Below are 24,548 nucleotides of genomic sequence, written 5' to 3' on the forward strand. Positions count from 1 at the left end.
AAAAGATTATTTCCGGTATATAACTTCCGTTTGCAAGCTTGCGAAAGGTTTACGAGAAGAAGGTAATATTGTAATTAAAGTCTAGTTCATTAACCTACTTGTACAGTGTGTATTTAACTCCGTTTAAGATCAACCAGATGCAGTCGTTCACAACAGTTGTCATCGGTGGAATTGCGTTCAATCTCCGCTAAAACGTAGGCAAAACCTATTCACCGGTGCAAGAAAAACATCTCGCTCGAACATGTCACCTGGTCACAGGCAGTAGCATAAATTCTGCCCCACGAGGACAGTACGACACAATGTTCCATTGCTAGATCGGTTCTGGAGTTGTTAATTGTAATCGTTCAATCAAATTCTTCAACCAGAATGTTTCTCATCAATTTTGCAAGACAATGTAGGCCATGTTTATATCATTGCACTAGATTGCTATGATAAAGTGTACATGGGCGTTTCATCGGTTTGAACGCCAGTCCATTTCATGCCATGTTGTCAGATCTTTACTGTTTGTAATGGGAATACAAATGTTGAGCTGAGTGTCCAAACCCAAAATATTTGCTTATGACATAATGTTATGTCATCAGACCTCATCAGATCAAGCAGAGACAGAACATCCATTTTCAAGGTGTAATAAATTTTCATTGATGAATTCAAGTTATGGTTGAACCCTGTTTATCCAGACGTTTTGGTTTCACTCGAGAATCGTCCGGATGGCAAGACGTCCAGTTAACTGAATCAAACAAGCACAACATGAAAATTAAGTGAAAGCGAAGAATTTTCATTTGTGTATATCAATAAATCAACAGTCAAAAGTAATAACAGTGAATCATCATTAACATATAAGTGTACCGATAATACGTGGAAGGCTGAACGCAGGTAAAACTGTGTCAGGGTGTGTCGAACGTAATCATGTAGTGTGTGGTAAGTTAGATGAAAAACATAAAGTCTAAATTTTGCATAATGCATATTCTTTTATGAACTTTAAGTGCCCTAAAAACATATGACATCGCGGCAAACTTATGCTGTCTGCAGAAAGTAAACTACCAGACAGGAGCACATGACTTGGATCATGTGGCAGGCTATTTTTAACTTAACGACAGATAGTAGGGGTGGATTTACAAGTGTTATATAGAGTACAATTACAGTGTAGTTTACCTTAATCCTACTTAACATGTGTTTTTGTTACTGATGAGATGTTCTCACGCCCACCAAATCGTAATGAACAACCCGAGTGGCATGCGTCCCTAGTGTTTTGATGGCTAATTAATCAATTCACATCAAATGCCTTCCGATAGATTAAGAATGAAATCACATAGTCGGTGCACGGTACTGTGTGACACATACACATACACATACACATGCACGTTGCACAGATCTCTCCGTCCGAATAACTGGATCATTTTTCAATGGAAACCTATGGGAATGGTTGGAAAATTCGCCGTCCAGTTCCAGAAGCATGGGATCCGGCTAACATGGTAAAGCGAGTATAATTAATGAACGTAAGTTCAGTTTCATATAAAAATTGTCCAGAAGGCGGGGTTTCCGGATATGTTCGGTCCGAGTAAACAGGGTTTGACTGTACCAGACAATTATCAACTAGATCATATGAACATTTCTGTCATGCATAATTTGATTTGGCATACAGAGACACCATGTAATGTCTTGGATGTTGCACCAGCTTTCAGCAAATCTATTGAGTCATTGCAGTATGACATCAGAGGATCACACATGAAACAATGGGCACATGATGATCTGAGTTAGAATTGGTCTTAAGTAACCCATGCTTGTTGTGAGAGGCGACTAAGGGGATGGGGTGGTCAGGCTTGCTGACTTGGTTGACGCCTCACTAGCGACTAAGGGGATGGGGTGGTCAGGCTTGCTGACTTGGTTGACGCCTCACTAGCTCTCATTCCCACTTGTGCTGATTGATGCTAATGCTGTTGATCCCTGGATTGGCTGGTCCATGCTCAATTATGTATAGACCACCACGATTTAGCAGGAATATTGCAGAGTGTGGTGTAAAACTAAACTCACATACTCTCATGAAATAATGAAATCATTGCCCCGCTAGTAAATATACTTAGTGTTTGCCAAATTCATTCAATGTCCAAAACAAAATTCTTTGTTTAGATTAGGGAAGGATGAATGCAAGCAAATGTGTCTGAAAATGTATTGTCTGAATATGGCCTCAATATACAAAAGACCACTGGTGGGTTGACAGGTCCAGTCACTTCAGACACTGCCATTTTGCTTCACAGAGTTGTGGCTGTTTGACACTCCAGAGCCTGCCTCAGTGCATTTCATGATTATGTTCTTCATTTGTCAGTAAAATACCAGCGCTTGTGGGACTATCTTCACATACTCAGCTGACAATGCATAAAATAACTGGAACATTGTCCAGAGCACTATTTATCCATCTTTTCTGAGCATTACATTGACGTTTGTGTAGTCATTGTAATCAGAGACCTGTATTAGTCTATTATATGGTCACACCCCATCAAGACCTGAAAAATGCCAATTCATTTCTTTACATCATCTTTATTCAAACCTGATTTACGATTCATTCAGTAAGATGTCTACATTAGTATGTAAAATCTAAACACCAACATACTCAGACAGAGACATGCTAACACATATACAAAAAGAAACGCAGTGTGATGGTACTGGCAAAACAATGATCAAAGATGAAAGTTAACCAGTTGCATTACATGTTTGCTCAAGCTAAGCTGCATGTGTGTCAAGTGCAGTCAGTTATACTTAATGGTGACAGTGTTTGACATAGTTATGATTTTTTCCTTATATTCCTCAGGTACTGACGAATATTTGTAATGGCTGACTTTGGATATGCTCGATATGGGGAGGATGATGAAGATCAGGATGATGATGAGTTTGATCCTCAGGTATTGGTTATGTTTGATGAATCTATACCATTTGTGATAGGGGAGTCAATCGTGAAGTGCTTTCTGAACCGTTTGATTGTTCTGAATTTGTAGCATTTACTAAAAATATGGATCATACTCAACTGCATAAATAATTTCATAATCCAAAAGTTCATTAATGTGAATGTTTCAAGGACAGTAAATCCTCACTGGATGTGACCAAATTGATTAAGACAATTTCATTGATTTGCCCTGTATTATTGACATTTTGTATGTAGAGGACACAACTGAAGTGAAGTGAAGACAGGTTGCACTTGCTTCTCTATATGAAATTATGTAAAATTCGTCAGTTTTGGAATTGATTGCAAACTTTGTCCGCAGTTTCGGTTTGGAAGCCGAGACGGGCTCATCTTCCTTGTGGACTGCACAAAGGATATGTTTGACTGTGATGAGGACGATGAAGAATCTCACTTCCAAGTTTGTATTAGGGTAGGTGGAGGACATTTCACTATGTTACCTGACAAAACGGGTTAGATTATGGCATGTTAACCTTTGGCCGTAATCTGTGTTCTTATCAGTGTAATTGTTAATTAGACTGTATTGTATCTTTCTTGTTTTGTAAAAAGTTTTTACAGTTTTCATTCAATATTCACTGTTTTGGCTATTTTTCTGTTCAAAGCAAGTCACAATTGTGCCTTATTTGAAAAAATTGTGCCTTATTTGACAGTGTATCTTTAGTATATGCAACGTCTGCTTTAAAATAATCATTTGAATATTTAGGCTCTTTAAATAAGGAATATTTGGGCCTCTTTCTATGTAGCAGGTGGTGTTTAATGTCACAGTTAAAGAATCCGAGCTCTTCAATTTTGAGAGAGAGAGAGAGAGAGATTTGCTAAATGTATGATCATATTTTGTAACCTACAATTAGCCTCACTTTGTTACTTTGTTTCTTTGTTTTTTCATCAAATTCATTAACAGTCAAGACATACACCAAATCAGTATTTCTCTTATAATCTGAGATGGCTAGACTTATGCGAAGTTCCATGCACAATGGAGTTAAACCCAGCTCATGCAATCTGGTGTTTCAGTGTGTTCAAACTTGCATGCAGAACAAGATCATCGGCAGCGATAAGGATTTCATGGGTGTTGTCTTCTTTGGAACAGTAAGTTGGCTGTTCATATTCCTCTGAACACCCATTGCACAATGAGCCTCGGAGGCCACATGCCCAAAACTGTAGGGATATTGACCGATACACCTTGGAAACCATGAATGTAACTAACGCTTACTTACCCAGGAGGATTGCTTTATTATACATATAAACAGTCAGTGGTGGATAATTTGATGATTATATAATGAAGCTACATAGCAATAACTGACGTGCTAGTGAAATCAATCAATGACAGTAACTAAAAATAGATAAGTCAACCATTGCGTCTTCATTGTCTCAGTGGCCATTAGGTAGATTGTCTTATTAACTTGAGCAAAGGGATTCCATTCCAGCAAGGGATATCATTTGCACTTTGAAATATGGAAGATGCACTACTTTCAAAAGTAAAATCTGGAAATAGGTATTACTTGCAATAAGTAAAACCTGGGAGTAAACAAAAACGTTTAATGTGGTTATTCTGGGAAATGAAACCACGCTTAATATATAGTGAGAATCACCCTTCAGGTTTATGTGACCGTTGTTCTTATAATGTTTCAGGAAAAAAGTGAAAACCCAACTGATTTCAAACATATCTACATCTACCAGGTGAGCTAAGTCAGACATCCTTTTGCTAGATGAAGCACCATACTTTTGTCTGAACTACTCCGTTATAACGAAGATTTCAGGACACAGATTTATTGTTATTGTACCATTGCTCAAAACAAACTTACTTTAAAACCAGAAGCAGGTAATGTTTCTTTCAACAGTGCAGCTGTTATTTTAGAATTGAGTTCCATATTTTTTTGTGATTGTTGCTGTAGTATTGATAGACTCCTCTCCACAGTTTCAACTGCTGTTCACAAGTTGCTCACTGCTGTTTTCTTGTTACAGAATCTGGACCAGCCAGGTGCTCCACGTATTCTAGAGCTTGAGGAGCTACAAGAGAGTAAGTAGCCCCAAACTCAAGTCTAGCAAAATCTGTTTATAGGTAATACTTGTTTTATGCTCAGTTTGTAAGTCCACACTGTAATGGTAAGACTGTGACAGTGTTGCTGTTACATAAGTTCATGCGGGTAACATGATTTAGTACAGACAGCTATGTTAATCATCAAGCAGTCTTGTTTCCCCATATCACTTCAGGGCTTCAGATAAGGACCGTATCAGCGTATGTACAGATAAAAAATGTGCATGATATGGTAGGAAAAAAATCAGAAAACATAGCAGATAAGCACCACAGCAATGGTGTACCATCTTAGAATCATTTACGGGCGTATTTATCTGAAAAAGTATTGCTCCATTGTTTATTGACCTGTTTACACAAGAGTTACAATGTTGTGGTGCATATATGAAACAAAACACAAGATAACTCAGTACTCGAATTTTCCCCAGTACTCAGATACTGAAAAAATAAGGCGTACATGCTCTTGTGAAAAAATTGTCTTGACCCCTGCACTTGTTGTTTCCCTACATTTCATTAATCATTACACATACAGCATCGTGTCCATTATACCTTTGTTGTGTCCTTTCTTTCATTCGTTCCATTTTGCTACTAACTAAATGCAACTAACCCTGACATTCAACCAACCCAAACAATGGAATCTGAGGTCAGTTCTGTCCAGTTTAGTTAACTTTCTTTGGCCAACGAGACCTCATCTACAGTTTCTTCAATGTACATCAAGCTACTGACTGCTTTCTGTTTTGTAGAGGGTTACAAGAAGTTTGGTGCTAAGTACGGTCACAGCGATGCCTTCTCACTCAGTGAGGCTCTGTGGACATGTGCCAGCATGTTCTCAAACTGGTAGGTATCAAGTTCAAACTGGTCGTTGTCTGTGGGGGTTGCCGCTGAGAAATAAGATGTCATACATGGATTGGGTGGTCTGCTGTGGTGACATTGTTGATTCCCTCCATGGGAAGTCGCATTTGCGCACAAAGCAGGGGATATGGTATCAGGCTTTGTCCATCCATAAGTATGTAAGAATTGACCTTCATTTAAGGGTCACAAGGGGACTTAAATGTTTTACCCTTATCAGCAAGATCTCTCAAGAACCATTCGTTTCTTCATGTTCAACACCAAGCTTTGTCTTGGGAAGCTGCAGAGCCCACATGATTTGGTGACCTTCACTTAATTTTCACGATGACAGCGACACTTTGAAAATTTCAGCATGTTAACCTGCATGTTAAGATTGTCAGCAAGATATCTCAAGAACCATTTGACACCAAGTTTTATCTACAGAAGGTGCAAGGCCCAGTTAATATTGGTGACCTTCACTTCATTTTCAAGGTCATGGAGATACTTTGAAAATATCAGTGTGTTAAATTGAATGTGAAGATAGTCAGCAAAATATCACAAAAAAAACAGTTACTGGATTTTCTTCTTATTTGACACCATGCTTCATCTGGGCAAAGCTCAACGATTTTGATACCCATTACATAATTTTCAAGGTCATGGCAACACTTTGAAAATTTCAGCATATTAAACTGAAGATTGTCAGCAAGATATCTGAAGAAAGGTTCTCTGGATTTTCTTCATATACTCTAATGCTTTCACTTGAATACTTTTCAATAAGCAATTTCTTTATTACTATTTTTGCATAATTTATACACTTTGACATTCATGTCAAGGTCAAAGTGAGTCTTGAAAATATTTCTGTGTTTGAACATATGGATTATGATATTAAGATAGGTCATGTTTTTATTGTCATTTAAATTCATGTTATTGTAAATGGTATTGTTAGGGCAAGGTTGATGTCATAGTAGCATTTTTATTCAGTGTTTTCAGTAGGCAGATTTTCATCATATTTTGCCAGGTGGGCTTGAAGACTCTTTGAAAATATAAATTCATATAAGGTTGTCATCTAAGATCACTGTGGCTTCTGTCTACTTGTTTCAGCGCCCAGAAGATCAACTACAAGAGAGTGATGCTCTTCACCAACAATGATGATCCACATGCAGGAAATGCTCAATATCAGGTACGTACAACATAATCACTCAAACGTTGCTTTGACTGCCAGACTTCACTTGACTAAAATAAACTTTAAGAGCATTCTCAAGGTCAGTCAGGATAGGTTTAAGCCAAAACTGTTATGTGTTTTTGTGGATAGCACTTGTGGTGACATTTGTTATTACATTCTAATTTCAGCGCCAGGCTAAGACAAAAGCCAGTGACCTTCATGAGACTGGGATTGACCTTGAACTGATGCACATGCAGAAGCCAGGCGAGAGGTTTGATGTCTCCAAGTTCTACAAGGTTGGTTGACACTGACAGTTAAGTTAGCTGTAAGATCACTCTTTCAAACATATGACAGATTGGCAGATATATACTGATGTTGAGATCATCTAACAGGCGGGAGGCTTTGCTTTCAGGATCTTCTATACACAGATGATGATGAGCTCACAGAGTTACCTGACCCTGCTGAGAGGTTGGAAGAACTGCTCACCAGGTAGCGCTGACTTTCCTCTTGTATCTTTATCAACATGTCTACACTCAAACCTTTGTGTTTAGCGTGTAGTTCAGATCTAAATGATCTGTACAGATTGAATATGAATCAAATCAAGAGCCATTGCTACCTTTTATATTTATGAACCAATTCTGGATTATTTTGGATACTCTCAAACCTATCTTTCAGAGACACATTTGTGATTCATTACTGTTTCAGAGTGCGATCCAAGGACCACAAGAAGAGGGCACTCCGCAGGGTTCCTTTCTCCCTTGGAAATGGCCTGGACTTCTCAGTTGGAGTGTGAGTAGAGTCTGACATGTTCATCCCTTATGATGTGTTACTATACAGGTTTTCTGAAGTGACTGGTGGGATCACTGTGTTCTTGGGAGTTTGTGTTAGGTATTGCTAAAGGCATTCTGACAGCACCCTTTGCAAGGTCTAACCTACGATCTTTGATCAAAAGGATTTATATTTTTCCAATTTTAATGCTGTTTGAACTTACATGCATTTTGTTGAATTTCTCTCTGAATATAGTGTTATAGTGGACTAAGTCTATACACTTCTCCACAAAAGCTGCTCAACAGAATTGATTGATTGAGCTTCTATATGTGTTTAACTTGGACCCTAAATGAGGTGTGTGCATCTCATACCTTGTTCATCCAATTTCTTAATTGTTTCTACAGATGTTTAAACTTAGTTAAATTTGGTTACAACAGGGGTGTACTTCTCCTTCTCCTCCTCCTTAATCTACTTTTCCTCAAAAACCACTGCACAAAACTCATTTAGCTAACATGTCTTTTATAGAGAGGTGTGCATGTCATATTTTGTTTTTGTATTTTGTAGTTTTTGTATGTTTAGAGACATTTGAACTTAGATGAATGTTTTGTAGTTTCTCTCTGATGATTGTGCAGTAGGGGATTAAGCCTATCCACTTCTCCCCAAAACTGCACAACAGAATTAATCATGCTTCTACATGTGTTTCATTGGGACTCTAAAGGTGTGCATCTCATAGTTGCTTGGTAGAACACTCAGTGTCGGGAACACTTCCTAGAGCAGCAGAGGCATCTGTGTCCCTGGACACAATTTTGTCTTGTCAGTTCTGCTTTTACTTGAAAATGCTGCTTTTAGTAAAAGAATACAATGTTCAACTGGATATTTCACATTTTAGGTACAATCTTGTACGGAGTTGCCCTAAACCATCAGCTGTGAAGCTATCTCGGGACACAAACGAGGAACTTAAAAGTCACGCCAAGACATACTTGGAGGTAAGAACACTATTGAATCACATTTTCGATAGCGTTATTCATATATCAACCTATCAAAACATGCAAGAGATGCAGTTTAACAGGAGCAGTTAATGCTTTATGGTCACTCATTACATTCTTGTTGTGAGGTCATTGAACTCTGCTTATTTCAAGTTTAGATAATAGGACAGGGATTCATATACAGTGGAAGCTGTCTAAACCGACACTCACTGGAACTCAAAAAATAGTCCAGTTTACACAATGTGCCAGATTATGTAGCTGATGACATTTATACAAGCCATGGATGGAACTGAGATTATATGCTGGTGTTGACAACTTGCCAGATTGGTTAGATGTCGGTTTTGACAGCTTCCACTGTAGTATGTAAAACAAAGGCTGTGAAGTTTGGGGAAAAACTTGCTGTAACAGTGAAATTGGGGGAAAACTTGCTGTAACAGTGAAATTGGGGGAAACGTGCTGTAACAGTGAAGTTGGGGGGAAAACTTGCTGTAATAGTGAAGCTGGGGAAAAACTTGCTGTAGCAGTGAAATTGGGGGAATCTTGCTGTAATAGTGAAGTTCGGGAAAAACTTCCTGTAACATTGAAGTTGGGGGAAAACTTGCTGTAAAAATGTAGTTGGGGGAAGAACTTGCTGTTAGAGTGAAGTTAGGGGAAAACTTGCTGTAGCTTGGAACGTCTTTACATTGCATAAGAGTATATAAAACTGAAACATTATAAAGGTCTTACTTGCAATGAAACACAAATGTGACAAAGTTATTACATTAGCCGAGTATTAATTCCAATGTTTTCTGACATTTATAGCAGACTTGGACCCATATTTCTCCTCAGAACAGGCCGAGAAACACCACTTTTTTACTTACTTTCTTAAGGTCACTTTCCCTGTGGCAAGTTGCTTTAAAAAAATGTTTTGAACCCCTGTATAGTCAATACCATCTCTAAGGAATATAAGCTCTTTGTGCAAGCCCTTTGTACAAAAGTGATCCTTCACAACCGAGATTCAAGAGCTTGTTTATTTTCTATATTATTCAGTTAAAATTAGTTTCATGATTGCAGATTTCAGATGACATTTTCTATGAAACTATTTCAGGATACTGGAGAAGTTCTGATGCCACAAGATCTAAAGAAAGCTCAGACCTATGGCAATCGTAGAATCTGTTTTGAAAATGATGAGGTGACAGAGATTCGCAGGTTTGGCCCTTCAGGTAAGCTGTGGGACTTGGCTTGACTGCACTCAACTGCACAAAAATGATACAGTCTAGTTTTTCATTTTTATGCAGTATTTATCATAATGATTGGTATTATTAATGAAATTAAGCAGAAATTATCAAATTATGAAATTATCATGGTGACGGACACCAGAAATAGGTTTCCCACATTGTACTCGTGTGTGGACTCAAACCCGGGTATTTGGTGTGAAAAGTGAACCTTATCCACTAGGCTACTTTGTAGACCAATTGTTAATTAGCAGTACACTTTAAAGCAAGATGAAAACAGTTGCCCACTGCTTTGTAGGTAGGTGATCATGAAACCCTGGAAGTGTATTTATAGGAATGGACCCATGAAGATCACGGTTAGAATTGATCTTCAGCAACCTATACTTGTCACAAGAGGCAACAAATGGAACTGGATGGTCGGGCTTGCTGACTTGGTAGACATGTATTTTCCTATCCCAGATGATCCTCATAATGATGATCACTGGATTGTCTTGTCCAGACTCTGTTCTTTCTAGACTACAGCCTGAGATATTGCTGAGTGCTGTGTTAGACAAGAAACCAACAATTTATAGGAATTCTGCAAATATGAGTATTAATCATGATTATTTTTCCTTATCCTGACTCATGCTTAATTCCTTACTCTCCTCTTCCTGGTGAAGGTAGTGGAACACCTGAAATCCCTTGTAGTTCCCTTCTAAAAGAAGCGGACGTGAAATCACACTCACCCATGTATTACCTCCCTTTCCCTCCACATGGTCAGCTGACCGCCATGATAATGCTCTCTCTCCCTATCGCCTGACGTGGAAAGCTGAAGGCACCTGGGTCCCGTATACGGCGATACATTTTTCATTCTTTTGGTTTTTCTTACTAGATTTGTGTTGTATGCGGTTTTTGACTTGTATATGTTTATTATTATGATATAAATTGTGATTTTTGTGCCCTTTTCTAACACATATTTCATCAATTGAGACTTAGTCTCAGTTGATGAAATCATGTTTCCAGTGCAGGTTGCGGCTGTTGGTGGTTGACCAGCATGTACTTTGGCAGGCGTCTAAACCTTTATGTTCTGCTCATACTCGTTTTAAGTTTTGTATTAAAAAAGCAGAATTCTTATTATATTTACCGTCTGTTAACAGACGTGCTAGAGATAAGCAACGTCGGCTCACATTAGCCATGGCTTCTGTGATGAAATAAAATCGGGTAACCGTTTAATTATTCACGGTGAGATTTGTTCTAGCGAGATGCCAGACATATCTCCGAGGTTGTGTCCAGGGTCGGGCGAGTCCCCTCCCAAGACTCAGAAGAAACCATCTGTTGAGGCTGGGCCGTCACAGACCAAGGAAACTAAGTCATCGAAGTCAGACACCTGTATCCAACTACTACAATCTTAAACTATGTCAACTGCTGCTCCTAAATCTACCACGACTGCATCGTCACGGCTCCAGGTCGTCAGACAACGCAGACTTCGTCAACAGCCTCAGTCATCAAAGCAGACACCTCTACGAGTCAGCCATGACTGCACTCAACGCAGTCGTTCGATGCAGATGTCTTCGTGCAACATGAGTTTGGAAGTCATGTTGAAGGAGAACGAAAACTACAATCTTCAACTGCGACTGCTGCGCTATGCGAGTACTCAACTAGATCTGCACTCACTCCAGAGCACCTACATCGGGAAAAAAAAGGAGGATGAAGACGGAAGACATGCGTTAATGTTTCCGGTGATAGCTCCGATTTCTAAGAAGTTATCTATGGAATTGAAGTCAGCATCCAATTTTAAACAACAACAAGATCATCAGCAGTCCCCGCAACGATCTTTCAAGATAGACGACATTCGGATGGACTCGATTTAGACCCGCATCTCAAGTTGAGCCATCCAACTTTCGTCACTCAGAAGAAGGATCAGCAGTTTACGTCCGAACACCTCGTCTCAACTACTGCGGAACTGAATCTACTCCCTTGACAAGATTGCCCAAGAAGTTAAAGAAGTCATGATGATCAAGTCCATCGACACCTTGACAACGGTCCTTTTCAGGACCTCCAAACAACCCAAAAGAATGCTTGACAACTTGATGTAAATAAAATAAAACATAGTGCCCTTTTAACTATAACCCAAGTAGACAGGTCAGCATTACACTAGCACAACCAAGTTCTCCAGAGTCCAGAAAACAAGAGATAACAAGTTTAATACCAGAGCGTCCAGGGGGTAAACATTGGAGATCAGGGTCGGAATGTCTGGAGTTTTCCACCCTCAGCTGTTCCCATACAACCGTCTCCAGTTGGTGAATGTCTTCCACTTGACTGGAAGAAGCTGGGAATTCTCAATGATGAATACATCATGAAGATTCTTCGAGATGACTGCAACATTCCAAAGCATACTACACCTCTGATCACAAGAGATGATGGTATTATCTTCAATGGAAATATTTTTCGACACATCTACCTGGAAGACAATTTGCCTACATCAGCTTCAAGCGGCAAAAGTTTTTTTCACGCGCTTTACTCATCTAGACATATGCTCGCCAGACAGTATGGTTACGGACAAGCCAAAATGCTAGCAAGGGTATCACAGTTTGAACAACACCGGTAACGTCACGTCTACAATCTGATTGGTCCCCGAAAGAAAACGACCTGTAAAGAAAGCCGGTGACGTCACATCTACAAACTGATTGGTCTTTGAGAGACAGCGCCCTGCGCAAAATGTGATGTATTTGTTCCAGTTTCAGGAAGTTGTCGGTGACTTTCAACGCTGGAAAGATGTCAGTTACACACTAGATTAACAGTTTACAATGTCATTTGATTCGTCAGGCAGCATAGAGGTCTTCTAACAGCAGACACAATGTGGCCTAGGATGAGGATTGCAGCAATGAATGAATGTCCTGATCGAACAGGCAGCCAGCTATAAATAGACTTCCGGCAAATGTCAACATGCTCATAGTGAATAGTATTGACGATCTGGAAATGAATAATGACGTATCTTCACGGCATACAAGTTCTTCATGAGAGCAGTCAACTCAGTCTACAGTTGACCTTCACTATCAGACTACTAACTCAGCTCGGATGAAAAGTGAATCTAATTTCCTTGGGATTTGATTCATCACTACATGGAAATACACCGCTGTCCCAGAGAATCGGTGGGTCAAAGTTCAAGTTGATGTTAGAACAAGTTCTACTCTCTCCATGTCAATGTCTACTCGGTCTGCTCACGTCTTCTCAGGATATGACCAGAAGAAGACGCCTACAACTATGTCTATGACACCGATTCCTGTGTCATGGTTTCAGGTCTTGACAGGTTTACAATGCTGGACAACTTGAAACCACACCCGCTATGGGGAACTCGCCAATCAAATGTCTGCATAGGAACTTATATGTTATTTCAACTTTTCAACATGGTGGACAGTCTGAATCTCCAAATAAAAGCATGTCACATACCAGGAGTCTGCATCATCATGGCATATGCCTTATCTCGTCCTCTTCATCTATCACCAACAGAGTGGATGCTGCTTCGAGAGGCGTTTTAATTAATCAGACCAACGTTTAGATTACCGCAAATAGACTTATTTGCAACACGGTTCCACAAACAGACTACAACCTTTGTATCACCGGCACCAGATCTGTTAGCCTGGGCAACAGACGCTCTCAGCATCCCATGGGAAGGACCAAAACGCATTTGCATTTCTCCTTCCAGTGCTGCTACCAAAGTCATCGAGAAAATAGAACAGACCAAGAGGCTACAACTTACTTAGCCTTACTGACTAACAATACATTGGTTTCCAACACTCATAGAGGAGTTAGGACAACCAACACTACAACTACCAGATTGGGAAAATTTTCTTGTCCATCCACACACAAAACAGGCACACAGCAACCCATCTGCATTCTGACTTCACGTGTGGAACGTATCAAAATCAGTTTAAAATACAGAGGATACTCGACGAGTGCAGCAAAAGCAGTTACCTTAGCCTTACGGAAATCCACTTGCACCCTTTATGATGACAAGTGGAATTGGTTTGAGACATTCACCAAGAAGAAAGGCTTCATGGTGATGAAGGCAACACATCCGGAAATAGCAGAATATTTATGTCATCTACGACATTCCAAAGGTCTGAAAGGTTCTACATTATCTTCATACTTGACAGCTCTCAGCTCAATTGTAACCATGGAAACGAGGACCAAGCTGACTGAAGTACTCGAGTTACTTGCCTTGCTACGCTCCTTCAAGCTGGAAGATCAATAATGTTGATTTAGAGCTCCAGCATGGGATCTAAACATCGTACTCCAACATCTCACAAGTGATGCATACGACTCGCTTGATCGGACCTCATTTGAACTGCTAACTCAGAAGACGCTGTTTTTACTTGCCTTGGCTACAGCTGCATGAATGTCAGAAATTCATGCTCTAGACTTCAACCACATGAGCTTTGACGCGAGTCATCAGCAGACAGCTCATCTCGGTCTACGATGGGATTTTATTGCGAAAAGAAACTGCCAGGTCAACCGGATGGACAATTCCACACACTGGCATTATCTTCAATCCCTAGACCCGATGATACTCAAGATTTATCATTATGTCCAGTCAGAGCATTGAAGATATACATCGCACGTACCAAGTCTAGAAGGCAAAGTTTCAAGCGCCTGTTTAGCCCTATATCTACTGAGACACTTACAGAACTATCCCACTATCTCATTGTGGATCAGGGCTGTTATATTGAGAGCCCTATAAAGCAGCAGGACTGGAACCTCTGCGAGCCTCCAACCCACATGAAGTCAGAGCCTTGACCTCTACACCAGGGCTACATGGGAATTGCTCGCTATCAACTATAATGGAGGGCTGCTTTTGGAAGTCAAACACGGTGTTTGCCAACCACTACCTATGAGACATAACCACAAAGGACGTTTCTGGAATTCTGGAGTTTGGGCCTCTTGTCGTTACTCAGCAACTAACAGTTCCCCGAAGACGCTGAGTTCACTCACCCGTTTTATCACGTGACTTGCATGAGTGATTATGACCCTGTACTCGTAATGAAGATACTTGTATATGAAGTGGGGTCGCAACTAGTCTTGATTGCTATATCTTGACATTTAGTTGCATCAGAAACTAGCAGGAAAATCTAGAATGGATATGAATAGGACCGAAATAACGCCGTTACAAGTTCCCGTTCGGGGGTGGAATTATTGGACATAATTTGGAGCAGATAGCAAAATCCAGCGTGGTCTGACCCACCACCGTTTCTGTCTGAATCTGTAAGCAATTAAGCAAGAGTCAGGATAAGGAAAAATATGTAATTTTCTGAATAAAATTGATATTTTATACTTATCCTGACTCATGGCAAAAGCCCTCCCAGCCACCCCTCACAGACACGCTGAATTCTAGTATTCTCGTGTCAGGCGATTATAGGAGAGAGTGAAGTATCATGGAGGTCAGCTGACCATGTGGAGGGAATGGGAGGTAATACGTGGGTAAGTGTGATTTTACGTCCACTTCTTTTAGAAGGGAACTTCAAGGGATTTCAGGTGTTCCACTAACTTCACCAGGAAGAGGAGAGTAAGCAATTAAGCATGAGTTAGGATAAGTATAAAATATCAATTTTAATAAGAAAATTACATTTTTCTCATCACTATTGATCAAATATGAAAGAAATGAGCGATGTTACAGCATTTTAAAAAAATGTTTTTAGGTTTATTTATTAATTAATTTATTCTTGGTTCTCTTACACAGGAAATATTAAAGTACATCTTGGACTTAACTTAAGTTGGAATATTTACTGCCACAAATTCAGTGAAATGAACTTTAGATATTATGAAATAATGTGTCACATTTGAAATTTTGTATTCAATGCTTTAAGCAAGAAATGTTTACACTGATCATCAGTCAAACTGATTTATGGAATTTGTACCCTGACTACCATCAGCAATGTCAAACAGATTCTACTGACATGAGTATGAGGTCAACAATATCCCTTTAGTTTTGTGGTTACTCATGGTCAACACCCCTGTTTCAGGACTCGCGCTGATGGGTTTCAAACCTCGGAGCTCTATAAAGAAGCACCACCATGTTAAACCAGCCTCCTTCATATACCCAGATGAGAGTGTAAGTGGGGTTGAGGAACAGATGTGTCCTAGTTCGGTCTTAGAGGGCGGCACGTGAAATAGGATTCAGTTTTGCTGTCAGGATTATTGGCATGCATGCGTGTTGCGTGCATGCGAGCATGCAAACCAGTGCTTGTTTTATCTCCATAATGCAGATTGCCTGGCAGGGTAACAGAACGTACCATCTTTAGCATCTCTCTCTTTAGTGTCTCTCCATACAAATGTTCCATGCACTGGACAGCAGAGGTCATTACTCCTGGAAAAACCTCTCTCTTCAAAGACAAGTCTTCACATTATACTTTGGAACTCTTTTGGTGTATGTCATAATGAGGTCTTGTTCACTAAAATTTTAGTAGTTTTTTCAGCGAAAAAATTAGTATTGCTCTCATCGTTAAACTTTGTATAATCATCGGGGATGTGCTGTTATTTTCAAAAGGGACGAGTCAAATGTAAGGTTCAGGTGTTTGCTAAATATGTTTTATCACTTTCAGTTTCTGAGACAGTGATATTCCAAATAATGCATAGCCTGCCTTTGACTTCTTAAATCCTCACTTGAATGGTGATTGAGTGGATATGCAAGGTCAAAGTCATCTTCGAGTTTCTATGAGTTGATCATTTGTTGCCAGAATTTGTCATACATGACCCATTGGGGAACAAGCTGTCTTTTACTGACTTTGTGTTGGTTTCAGACTTATGCTGGGAGTATGACAGTGTTCACAGCTCTCTTGCGGAAATGTCTTGACCGTGATGTCGTACCCATCTGTAAATACATTCCTGGAAAAAACAATCCACCCAAGTTTGTTGCTTTGATGCCACAGGTAAACCTTCATAGCAACATGTCTTGTAGCATCAATGATTATACAGTGTGAGATAGTCTGTTCTACTTCACCAGTCACTTGTATTGTCATGCAATCATTCCTGTGCAAAATCAATCAGTTATTCAATCACTCACTAGTACCCTCACTATGCAAGCAATCATTCATGCAATCACTCGTTCGTTTGCTTTTACAGTCACCCATACAGTCACTCAATCACTTTTATGCTCACTGAAAGCAGTCATAGACGCTCACTCAGTCACTCACCTGTACGCTCTCACTCACTTACTCGCTCAGTCAACCACCTGTACACTCATACAGTCAGTATCTCAGTCCTGCAGTCATTCTCACTCGCTCACTCGCTCAGTCACTCACCTGTACACTCATACAGTCAGTATCTGTCCTGCAATCATTCACTCACTCACTCACTCACTCACTCACTCAGTCGCTCACTCACCTGTACACTCATACAGTCAGTAGCTCAGTCCTGCAGTCATTCTCACTCACTCACTCGCTCGCTCAATCGCTCACCTGTACACTCATATAGTCAGTATCTCAGCCCTGCAATCATTCTCACTCACTCACTCACTCACTCACTCACACTCACTCACTCACTCACTCACTCACTCTCTCACTCACTGTTTTTTGTAGGAGGAGGAAGTTGATGAACACAAGGTCCAGACAATTCCACCAGGGTTCCACGTTATCTTTCTGCCCTTCGCCGATGACTTCCGTAAAGTCCCTGCTGAGGACTGTCCAAGAGGTGGGGATTTCACATCACATGAATAATTTCTGTTTCATGAGTGTCCTTCACAGTGACCATTTCAGACCTTGGTGGTGAATAAGTGTTCCATGTTGATGAACACATTTCTGCCTTCAACAACTTACGCTGTCACGTTTGGTCCTCAGCTGCTAACATTGCCCTTTTTGTTCACCCACAACTGATGCTGTCAGCAATATTGCTGAACTGTTGGGAAGGGAGATAACCCATGACTTGTGATTTCAGCAACTACAGAGCAGATTGACAAGGCCAAGGATGTGATCAAGAAGCTGCAGTTTAAGTTCTCCAGTGAGTCCTTTGACAACCCTGTCCTGCAGAACCATTGGCGGAACATAGAAGCTCTTGCACTGGACCGAGATGCTCCAGACGAATTGGTCGACTATACCAGTAAGTATAATAGCATAATGCACTGCAATTATAGGAATGTAGCTTTGAATCTCATCCTACTCTGATGGTGTGAGTGTGACATCCTACCCTGTTGGTGTGACTAGAGCATAACATCCTACCCTGGTGGTGTGAGTGTGACATCCTACCCTGTTGGTGTGACTAGAACATAGAAACCTACCCTGTTGGTGTGAGTGTAACAACCTAGGCTGATGATGTGAGTGTAACATCCTACCCTGTTGGTGTGTGTAACATCGTACCCTGATGGTGTGTGTAACATCCTACCCTGTTGGTGTGTGTAACATCCTACCCTGATGGTGTGACTAGAGCATAACATCCAACCCTGTTGGTAAGTGTGACTTCCTATCCCAATGGTGTAGGTGTAACATCCTACCCTGTTGGTGTGAGCGTAACATTCTCTGCTGATGGTGTGAGTGTAACATCCTATGCTGAAGGTGTGTGCGTAACATCCTATCCTGAAGGTGTGAGCGTAACATCCTATGCTGAAGGTTTGAGTATGACATCCTGTGCTGAAGGTGTGAGTGTAACATCCTACCCTGATAGTGTGACTAGAGCATAACATCCTACCCTGTTGGTGTGATTGTATACAGACATGAGAATGTTCTTCAGATTGTCAGGGTTCATTTTTGCAATTTGACTGTCTTTGAGGTCGATGTAAATCTTCAATAAAACACACCTAAGACCCTAAATTTTCAGTATTCTTTGTGCTTTGACGTTCTTATGTCTGTGTGTAGATTCTTCAACTGGTTGACCAAGTTCAGTGTTGATTGTTTTGAGGAAGATTGGTGTTGTTCAGTCACTCTATGTCAATCTCCAGAGCCCAATGATGAGAAGATGAGGAAGCGTGCTGGACAAACTATTGAGGACTTTAAGGACCTTGTGTTCCCTGAAGACTATGTACCAGGGGCCAAGAGGAAGGTGAGCATTGACACAGTCATTGTATCAATTACACCAGCAGTGATAGACTGAGCTACTGAGCATCGACTGAGTACATTTTTTCACCTATACCGACAGTATAGGCAGTTATTTTAGGCTACTGAGCATTGTAAGGGTCAGTGATACCACCTACACCAGCGGATCTAAGGATTATTTTGGGCATTAAATAAAACTTATTGAAACTCATGATGAAACAATAATAAGATGGAACAGTGTTGTCTGTAAAGTTTGATAATTGAGTGTTGTCATATTGAAGAAACAAGACCACAGCTCTATGTATGGTCCAGTTAGTGAGTCAGTCAGCTGGAAACATGAATATTACTCTCAATTACAACAGTGTGCTTCTTATCCTAACACAGTGAGGAAAGCCTGCTCTCTGGAAGTTGGTCATCCTTCCAGAGTTGTCTGCCCTTGTTGTCCTCTTGCCTTTATGACCTTGTTTACCAGACTTTGTATATACTATGACCTTTATATACATAACCACCAGTTCAGTGATCTGTTGAATGTGATTTGTGGTGTTTCCCTCTGGATGCCATATATACCATCCACGATATCTCCAGGGTATACATTCTGATAAATCTCAACTATACCCTGGATGCATCATCCCTTGGCTGGCATTTTATCCAATCAGTTGTCGTAGCTGGGGAGTGTACCAATCACAACTCACTTTCGTTTCTTAAATTGTCTAACCTATTAAACTTGGCAGCACAAATGATGCAGAGGTACTCTGAAAGAGGTAGAAGGAGTTTTTGCATATGTTTTTTCAGACCTGTCAATTTGTCTGTATGATATCCCTAAAATCTTAGTTGCACTGTGAACAAAGCTTCATGGTTGTGACCGCTATCTTTGAAGACATTGGCAAGCTCGGTTCTAATGGCGGCTTAGCTAATTGGTTACAGTGAGGTACATAAAATTATGTGCATTCTGGGAAAAGTAATACTGGTATGACTCTCTAATCAAGGTGAAGCTTGCATTTCTCATACCTCTAACAGAATATTTCGATTGGCGTAAATTGAGGCTAAATATTTTGTGATAAAATGCAGGCAGAATCAGATGGCAGCTTGTTGTAATTGTGAGGGCCACAAGACTATGAAAGCAGCTGATGATAATGCTTCACAATGTTCTTCAGGCCACCCCAAGCGAGTCTGCTGCAGCCAAGGCTGCCAAGCTCGCTACAGCGATGGTGGACCTAGACATCAAGAAGGAGGCCCAGGCTGGCAGGGTAGGTGCCTTGTTCTGTCTCCTAATTGGTGATATCTACGTGCCATGTCAGAGATGCCAAGTATCAAGGGGCAGGGGAGTAGCCTAGTGGTTAAAGTGTTAGTTTGTCATACTCAAAACTTGGGTTTGATGTCCCACATGAGTACGATGTGTGAAGTCCATTTCTTGTCTACCCTACCTTGATATTGTATGAATGTTGCAAGACTTGGCATTTAACCATCGTCACTCGCTAGTTTGCCTGGAGTAAACATGATCATGCGTTCACTTACTCCAGGTCAGAAATGGTACCCACCAACCTATACTTGTTCAAATATTCTTTTTATTTTAGCACAATGTCAGTGTAAGAATCAAGATAGTGTTGCTGAAATGCCACACATAACAATATTTGAGCTGTATGACGTCAACATGTACACTGCCTTTCCGTACCAAGTGTTTAATACTGCGACACTCAATCAACATGGCCTATGACCTCCTGAGAACTAAAGTTATTTCGTACAACCTTCATACCAATCTGAAAAAATGTAGGGGTGGTGTTCCACTTTGTGTGCATACCACTACCCAATACATATGAGAAATTGTAATATATATCCATACAGATGAAACATTTCAAAAGGAATGGAATAAATTGTCACATTTTCCCTGAATTTCAATTCATCATCTGTTTCCTCCTTGGCCTCATCATTTGCATTTTATCTCCTGTGAATCCAATATCCCCTACTTTTTTTTAATGGTTTTGGGTGCCTGGAATATCAGCAGGGTCAGTTTACTTTCGATCCATGTTAGCTATATTTTAGGGAAGAATAACCCAGAAACAGACTGTCATGCAGACATGTCAGAGGCTGAAATATGCTGTGAATGTTTTCTTGCTTTTCAGCTGGGTAAACTAACTGTAGCTGTGCTGAAGGAATTTATCAAGAAAGAGAAGATACCATCATCAGGAACCAAGAAGGCTGACTTGATTGATGCTATTAGTGCTCACTATGGTGTGGAGTGACAACGATTGGCAACACCTTGGTAACTCAAGTTCGTAGCAAGTCATGGAGACTTGGTTTGACTTTTTAGAAAAGTGTCATGTAGTCAGCGAGACAAGGCTGTTTGCTCATTATAATCCCATTTAATCATCACCAAAGTTGAAGACTTTGTCCAAAAATAGTGACAGTTGAACTACACACCATATTGCTATGTTTCCAACCTTTGGATTTGTACTGATTAATTACAACATGGACTGATGAAACAAAGCAATATTAGCTCCACAACAGGCATTAAAAGAAACTTTGAGAAAAATGTTAGCTAATAGCTCTGTTGATCAGAACTGTGGTGACTCATAATGTAAGCTTGCTTTATTTAATGAATACATTTGAAGGTATGTAGCATGAAATATAAAGGGTTTCATCTTAGGGGTCAAACGTTATACAGCAGTATTAGTAGAAATGGTATTTTGCTGTCTGTAATCCAAAAAATCAGGTGAACACCAAACGTGATGATGGTACATATTGTGGTACAAGGCCTTTGGTTTGGTTCAGTATATGAGATATGGTCATAATGCACAAAAGAAATGCGTAGGTTTGACAAAATGATTCCAATACTAAACATTCTATAAAAGGTTTAAAAGGGTTACTAAAATGACCATACGAAAACCAAACTACTGACTTTGTACAAATGGGCGTACGCACTACACCTCACATTTCTCTAGACATATATTGGTTTAGTTGGGAGCATTAGCATGTGGGTTTAGTGGATTTCACTGCACAGAACTGTGTCTCCAAGCATGTTGTCCAAGTCATTCTGTCATTCTTTGTGGCATTTCTATGTTTATAGAAATAAATGTATGTTTCCTAATCCTTGACTCCTGAATCTTTATGAAGATATTCATCAAGTGTAACCATCTGGGCCTAGATTTTCAAAGTTGTCTTAGCGTGAAGATAGTTGTGCCATACATTAACGTTAACTTATGATAATCTTAGCACTAAGAGAGCTTAAAAAATCTACACCCCGGTTGCTTTTTATAAGAAACTCTGTAGCATTTGGGTAGAAATGTGATAATTTGGTTGATACAAATATGATTAAACATTGCATATAGAACTAGGAGAGTCAAAACAGTGGCTGATGTCATGAGCATTTGGTTACCATGGCACAAAACTCCAGTGGGACTCCAGGTTCAAACTAACTTGAGTTGTATGAAGAGACATAATGGAGCAGGTGGTCTGGTTAACACTTGGTTGATTGAATTTCATAATTCCCAACATCAGGAGTTGTTGCACATGGTATCAATTGTCTGGTCTGTACTTGGTTATTAACAGGTCACAGTCACCTGGGTGCAGTATTGCCTAGAAATGCTGAACGGCACTGACACATCTAGCTGGTGACACATCACTGGAATTGGCACAGCCCTATCCTCTGGATGACCATTGTGCAGTATCCCTTCAGTATGTACTCACACTAAACAAGATTGTAGTTTGAATTTTATTATAAAAGTTTGTACAAGTTTGCAATGATGAACACAATGAGACTGCCCAGCATGGAATGAAGTCCTTTGTCAGATCCAATATGGCTGTGAAATGCGACAGCCATCAGCTTGTTTCCATCGACTCTCCTGGAAGCAGACGGCATGAGAGGTAAAACAATGCTCCTCAATAAATGTTTTCATCACTTTGATATTTCCAATAACTAATTACAATTAGACATAGTACAAAAACTGATGAAGTAAATGAAAGGCAGTCCATGTAATTTTCCTGCTCAATTATTTTGAAAATCACTTCACATAGCTTTTTCTGCACTTCCAAATGAAAATCACTGCACCATAAAATAAATAAAACAGTATCAAGGAATACAAGCTAATCAATTTATTAAATCAGTTTGAACTATCATGATTTGATGAATACATAACTTGGTCCACCGAGAACATAATCTGTGTATGCTTGACACAACAATCACTTGCTATTTTGAAAAAAGCACATTGCAGTGAGGTCATGGACTCCTCGTGGCCTGGAATACGGACAATTTAGAGTATATTCAACTCATGACTACCTGACTCTGGCATCTCATTGAACATAAACTCTTGCTGGTACTCCTTCAGGAACTGTGTTGATCTTGACTCGTCAAGGAACAGGGAGTAAACCCGCTTGATATCATCCACATCAACCTCAGCACCCTGACAACAGCACACACATATCAACAATGTGGACACAGCTTACATCCATATACGGAAAACAAGAGGTGACTAACAGGATTAGATTGTCAGGCTGACTGACTGGGTTTACCATCATAATATCCCACTTGTGTAGATCAATGCTCACTGGATTGTCTGGTCCAGACTTGATTACCAACCGCTGCCATACAGTTTGAATACTGTTGACTGTGGCATTGACTGAACAATTAACAAAAGCGAAAGGTTTCTAAATAATTTTGTGAACAGCATTTTTTCATTTGTGTGCCACTCTGCTGCATTAGGCAATATTCCAGCTTTGGAACAGAGACATGTAAGTAATTGAATCTGGACCAGACAATCCAGTGACTAATATGAGATGAACTGGTCTACACGATTCGGTTACGATGACACACCAAGTTACGAAGGCGTTTGGTCACCTCCAACAACCAACAGGTTCCAGGTACAGATTCTAACCTGGAATCCCAACAGATAATTCACAATGTATCTACATCATACCAATTGTTTCACTTGTTTAAATGTCTTAATGATGAGTGTGGGCCACTGATATCCACATATATCATGGCTAACAGTTGCATTTTTTTAAGCTACTTTGTGCATATTCCATCAAGGAAACACACAGTAACGACTGAGATTTGATCATAGGTTCCACAACAATATGCAACACTCCACAGCAAATTGCAGTAGCTGAGACAACTGCACTACCTCAGGCATGCAGCCATGCAATAAGCCTAGGGTGACTGACGGATAATTTAAGCCGGCATCTACAAGTACAGGTCACCAGGAACCCCTTGTCACCTTGGTCTGGGTCTGTAGATTGAGTGCTAAAGAGTGACTGACCTTCCTCTTGCGACAACACAGATTGGCAGTGGTGATGAGCTGGATGGCATATCTCAGTGACGTCTCCATCCCGATGCGGGTCAGCACTGTCAGGGCATCCTCACTCATCTCTACGTCCTCCTCCTCACACCTGCATTATACAACAGTTAATGGTGGACTTCGAGAAATCTGCTAGTATCACATATAACAATCAGTCAACAGGGTATTTTGACAGACAACTTTACCCGGATATCACACAACATTTGGTCAATGGAGAATTCTAATAGACAAATACACCTTGCATCACACAGCTCTTTGTCAATGGGGGGAGAGTCTGACATACCACTACCCTTCTCCACACAACAGGTCAATGTA

At 40.2% G+C, this 24,548-nt stretch overlaps 2 protein-coding genes across 5 annotated transcripts in view; one reads left to right on the forward strand and one right to left on the reverse strand.

Annotated features, from left to right (window-relative positions):
- On the forward strand, positions 1–23,008 carry LOC137262105 (X-ray repair cross-complementing protein 6-like). Of its 4 annotated transcripts, none has more exons than XM_067799883.1 (21): positions 6–62; positions 2,807–2,897; positions 3,258–3,365; positions 3,965–4,039; positions 4,583–4,630; positions 4,916–4,970; positions 5,729–5,822; positions 6,915–6,993; positions 7,164–7,271; positions 7,388–7,464; positions 7,681–7,764; positions 8,633–8,729; positions 9,817–9,931; positions 15,943–16,031; positions 16,720–16,848; positions 17,497–17,608; positions 17,852–18,013; positions 18,849–18,949; positions 20,097–20,189; positions 21,063–21,211; positions 22,489–23,008. In XM_067799883.1, exons 2-20 carry the CDS (start codon positions 2,826–2,828, stop codon positions 21,180–21,182), a joined length of 1,818 nt encoding a protein of 605 aa, XP_067655984.1. In that variant the 5' UTR covers positions 6–62; positions 2,807–2,825; the 3' UTR covers positions 21,183–21,211; positions 22,489–23,008. The 4 variants fall into 4 exon arrangements, with proteins under 4 accessions (XP_067655982.1, XP_067655984.1, XP_067655983.1 ...); XM_067799884.1 differs by having other exon boundaries at positions 41–194; positions 22,489–22,700; XM_067799881.1 differs by lacking the exon at positions 22,489–23,008 and having other exon boundaries at positions 1–62; positions 21,063–22,027.
- Positions 22,638–24,548, reverse strand: part of LOC137262107 (ruvB-like 2) — a 9,532-nt gene continuing 7,621 nt past the window's right edge. The window contains exons 13-15 of the mRNA XM_067799885.1: positions 24,195–24,324; positions 23,216–23,339; positions 22,638–22,781 (exon numbers count right to left, since the gene is read on the reverse strand). Coding sequence (XP_067655986.1) covers positions 22,759–22,781; positions 23,216–23,339; positions 24,195–24,324 — 277 coding nt within the window. The 3' untranslated portion in view covers positions 22,638–22,758. The remainder of the gene's footprint in view (positions 22,782–23,215; positions 23,340–24,194; positions 24,325–24,548) is intronic.

Source organism: Haliotis asinina, chromosome 14, assembly GCF_037392515.1.
Source record: "Haliotis asinina isolate JCU_RB_2024 chromosome 14, JCU_Hal_asi_v2, whole genome shotgun sequence".
Classification (NCBI taxonomy): Eukaryota; Metazoa; Mollusca; class Gastropoda; order Lepetellida; family Haliotidae; genus Haliotis; species Haliotis asinina.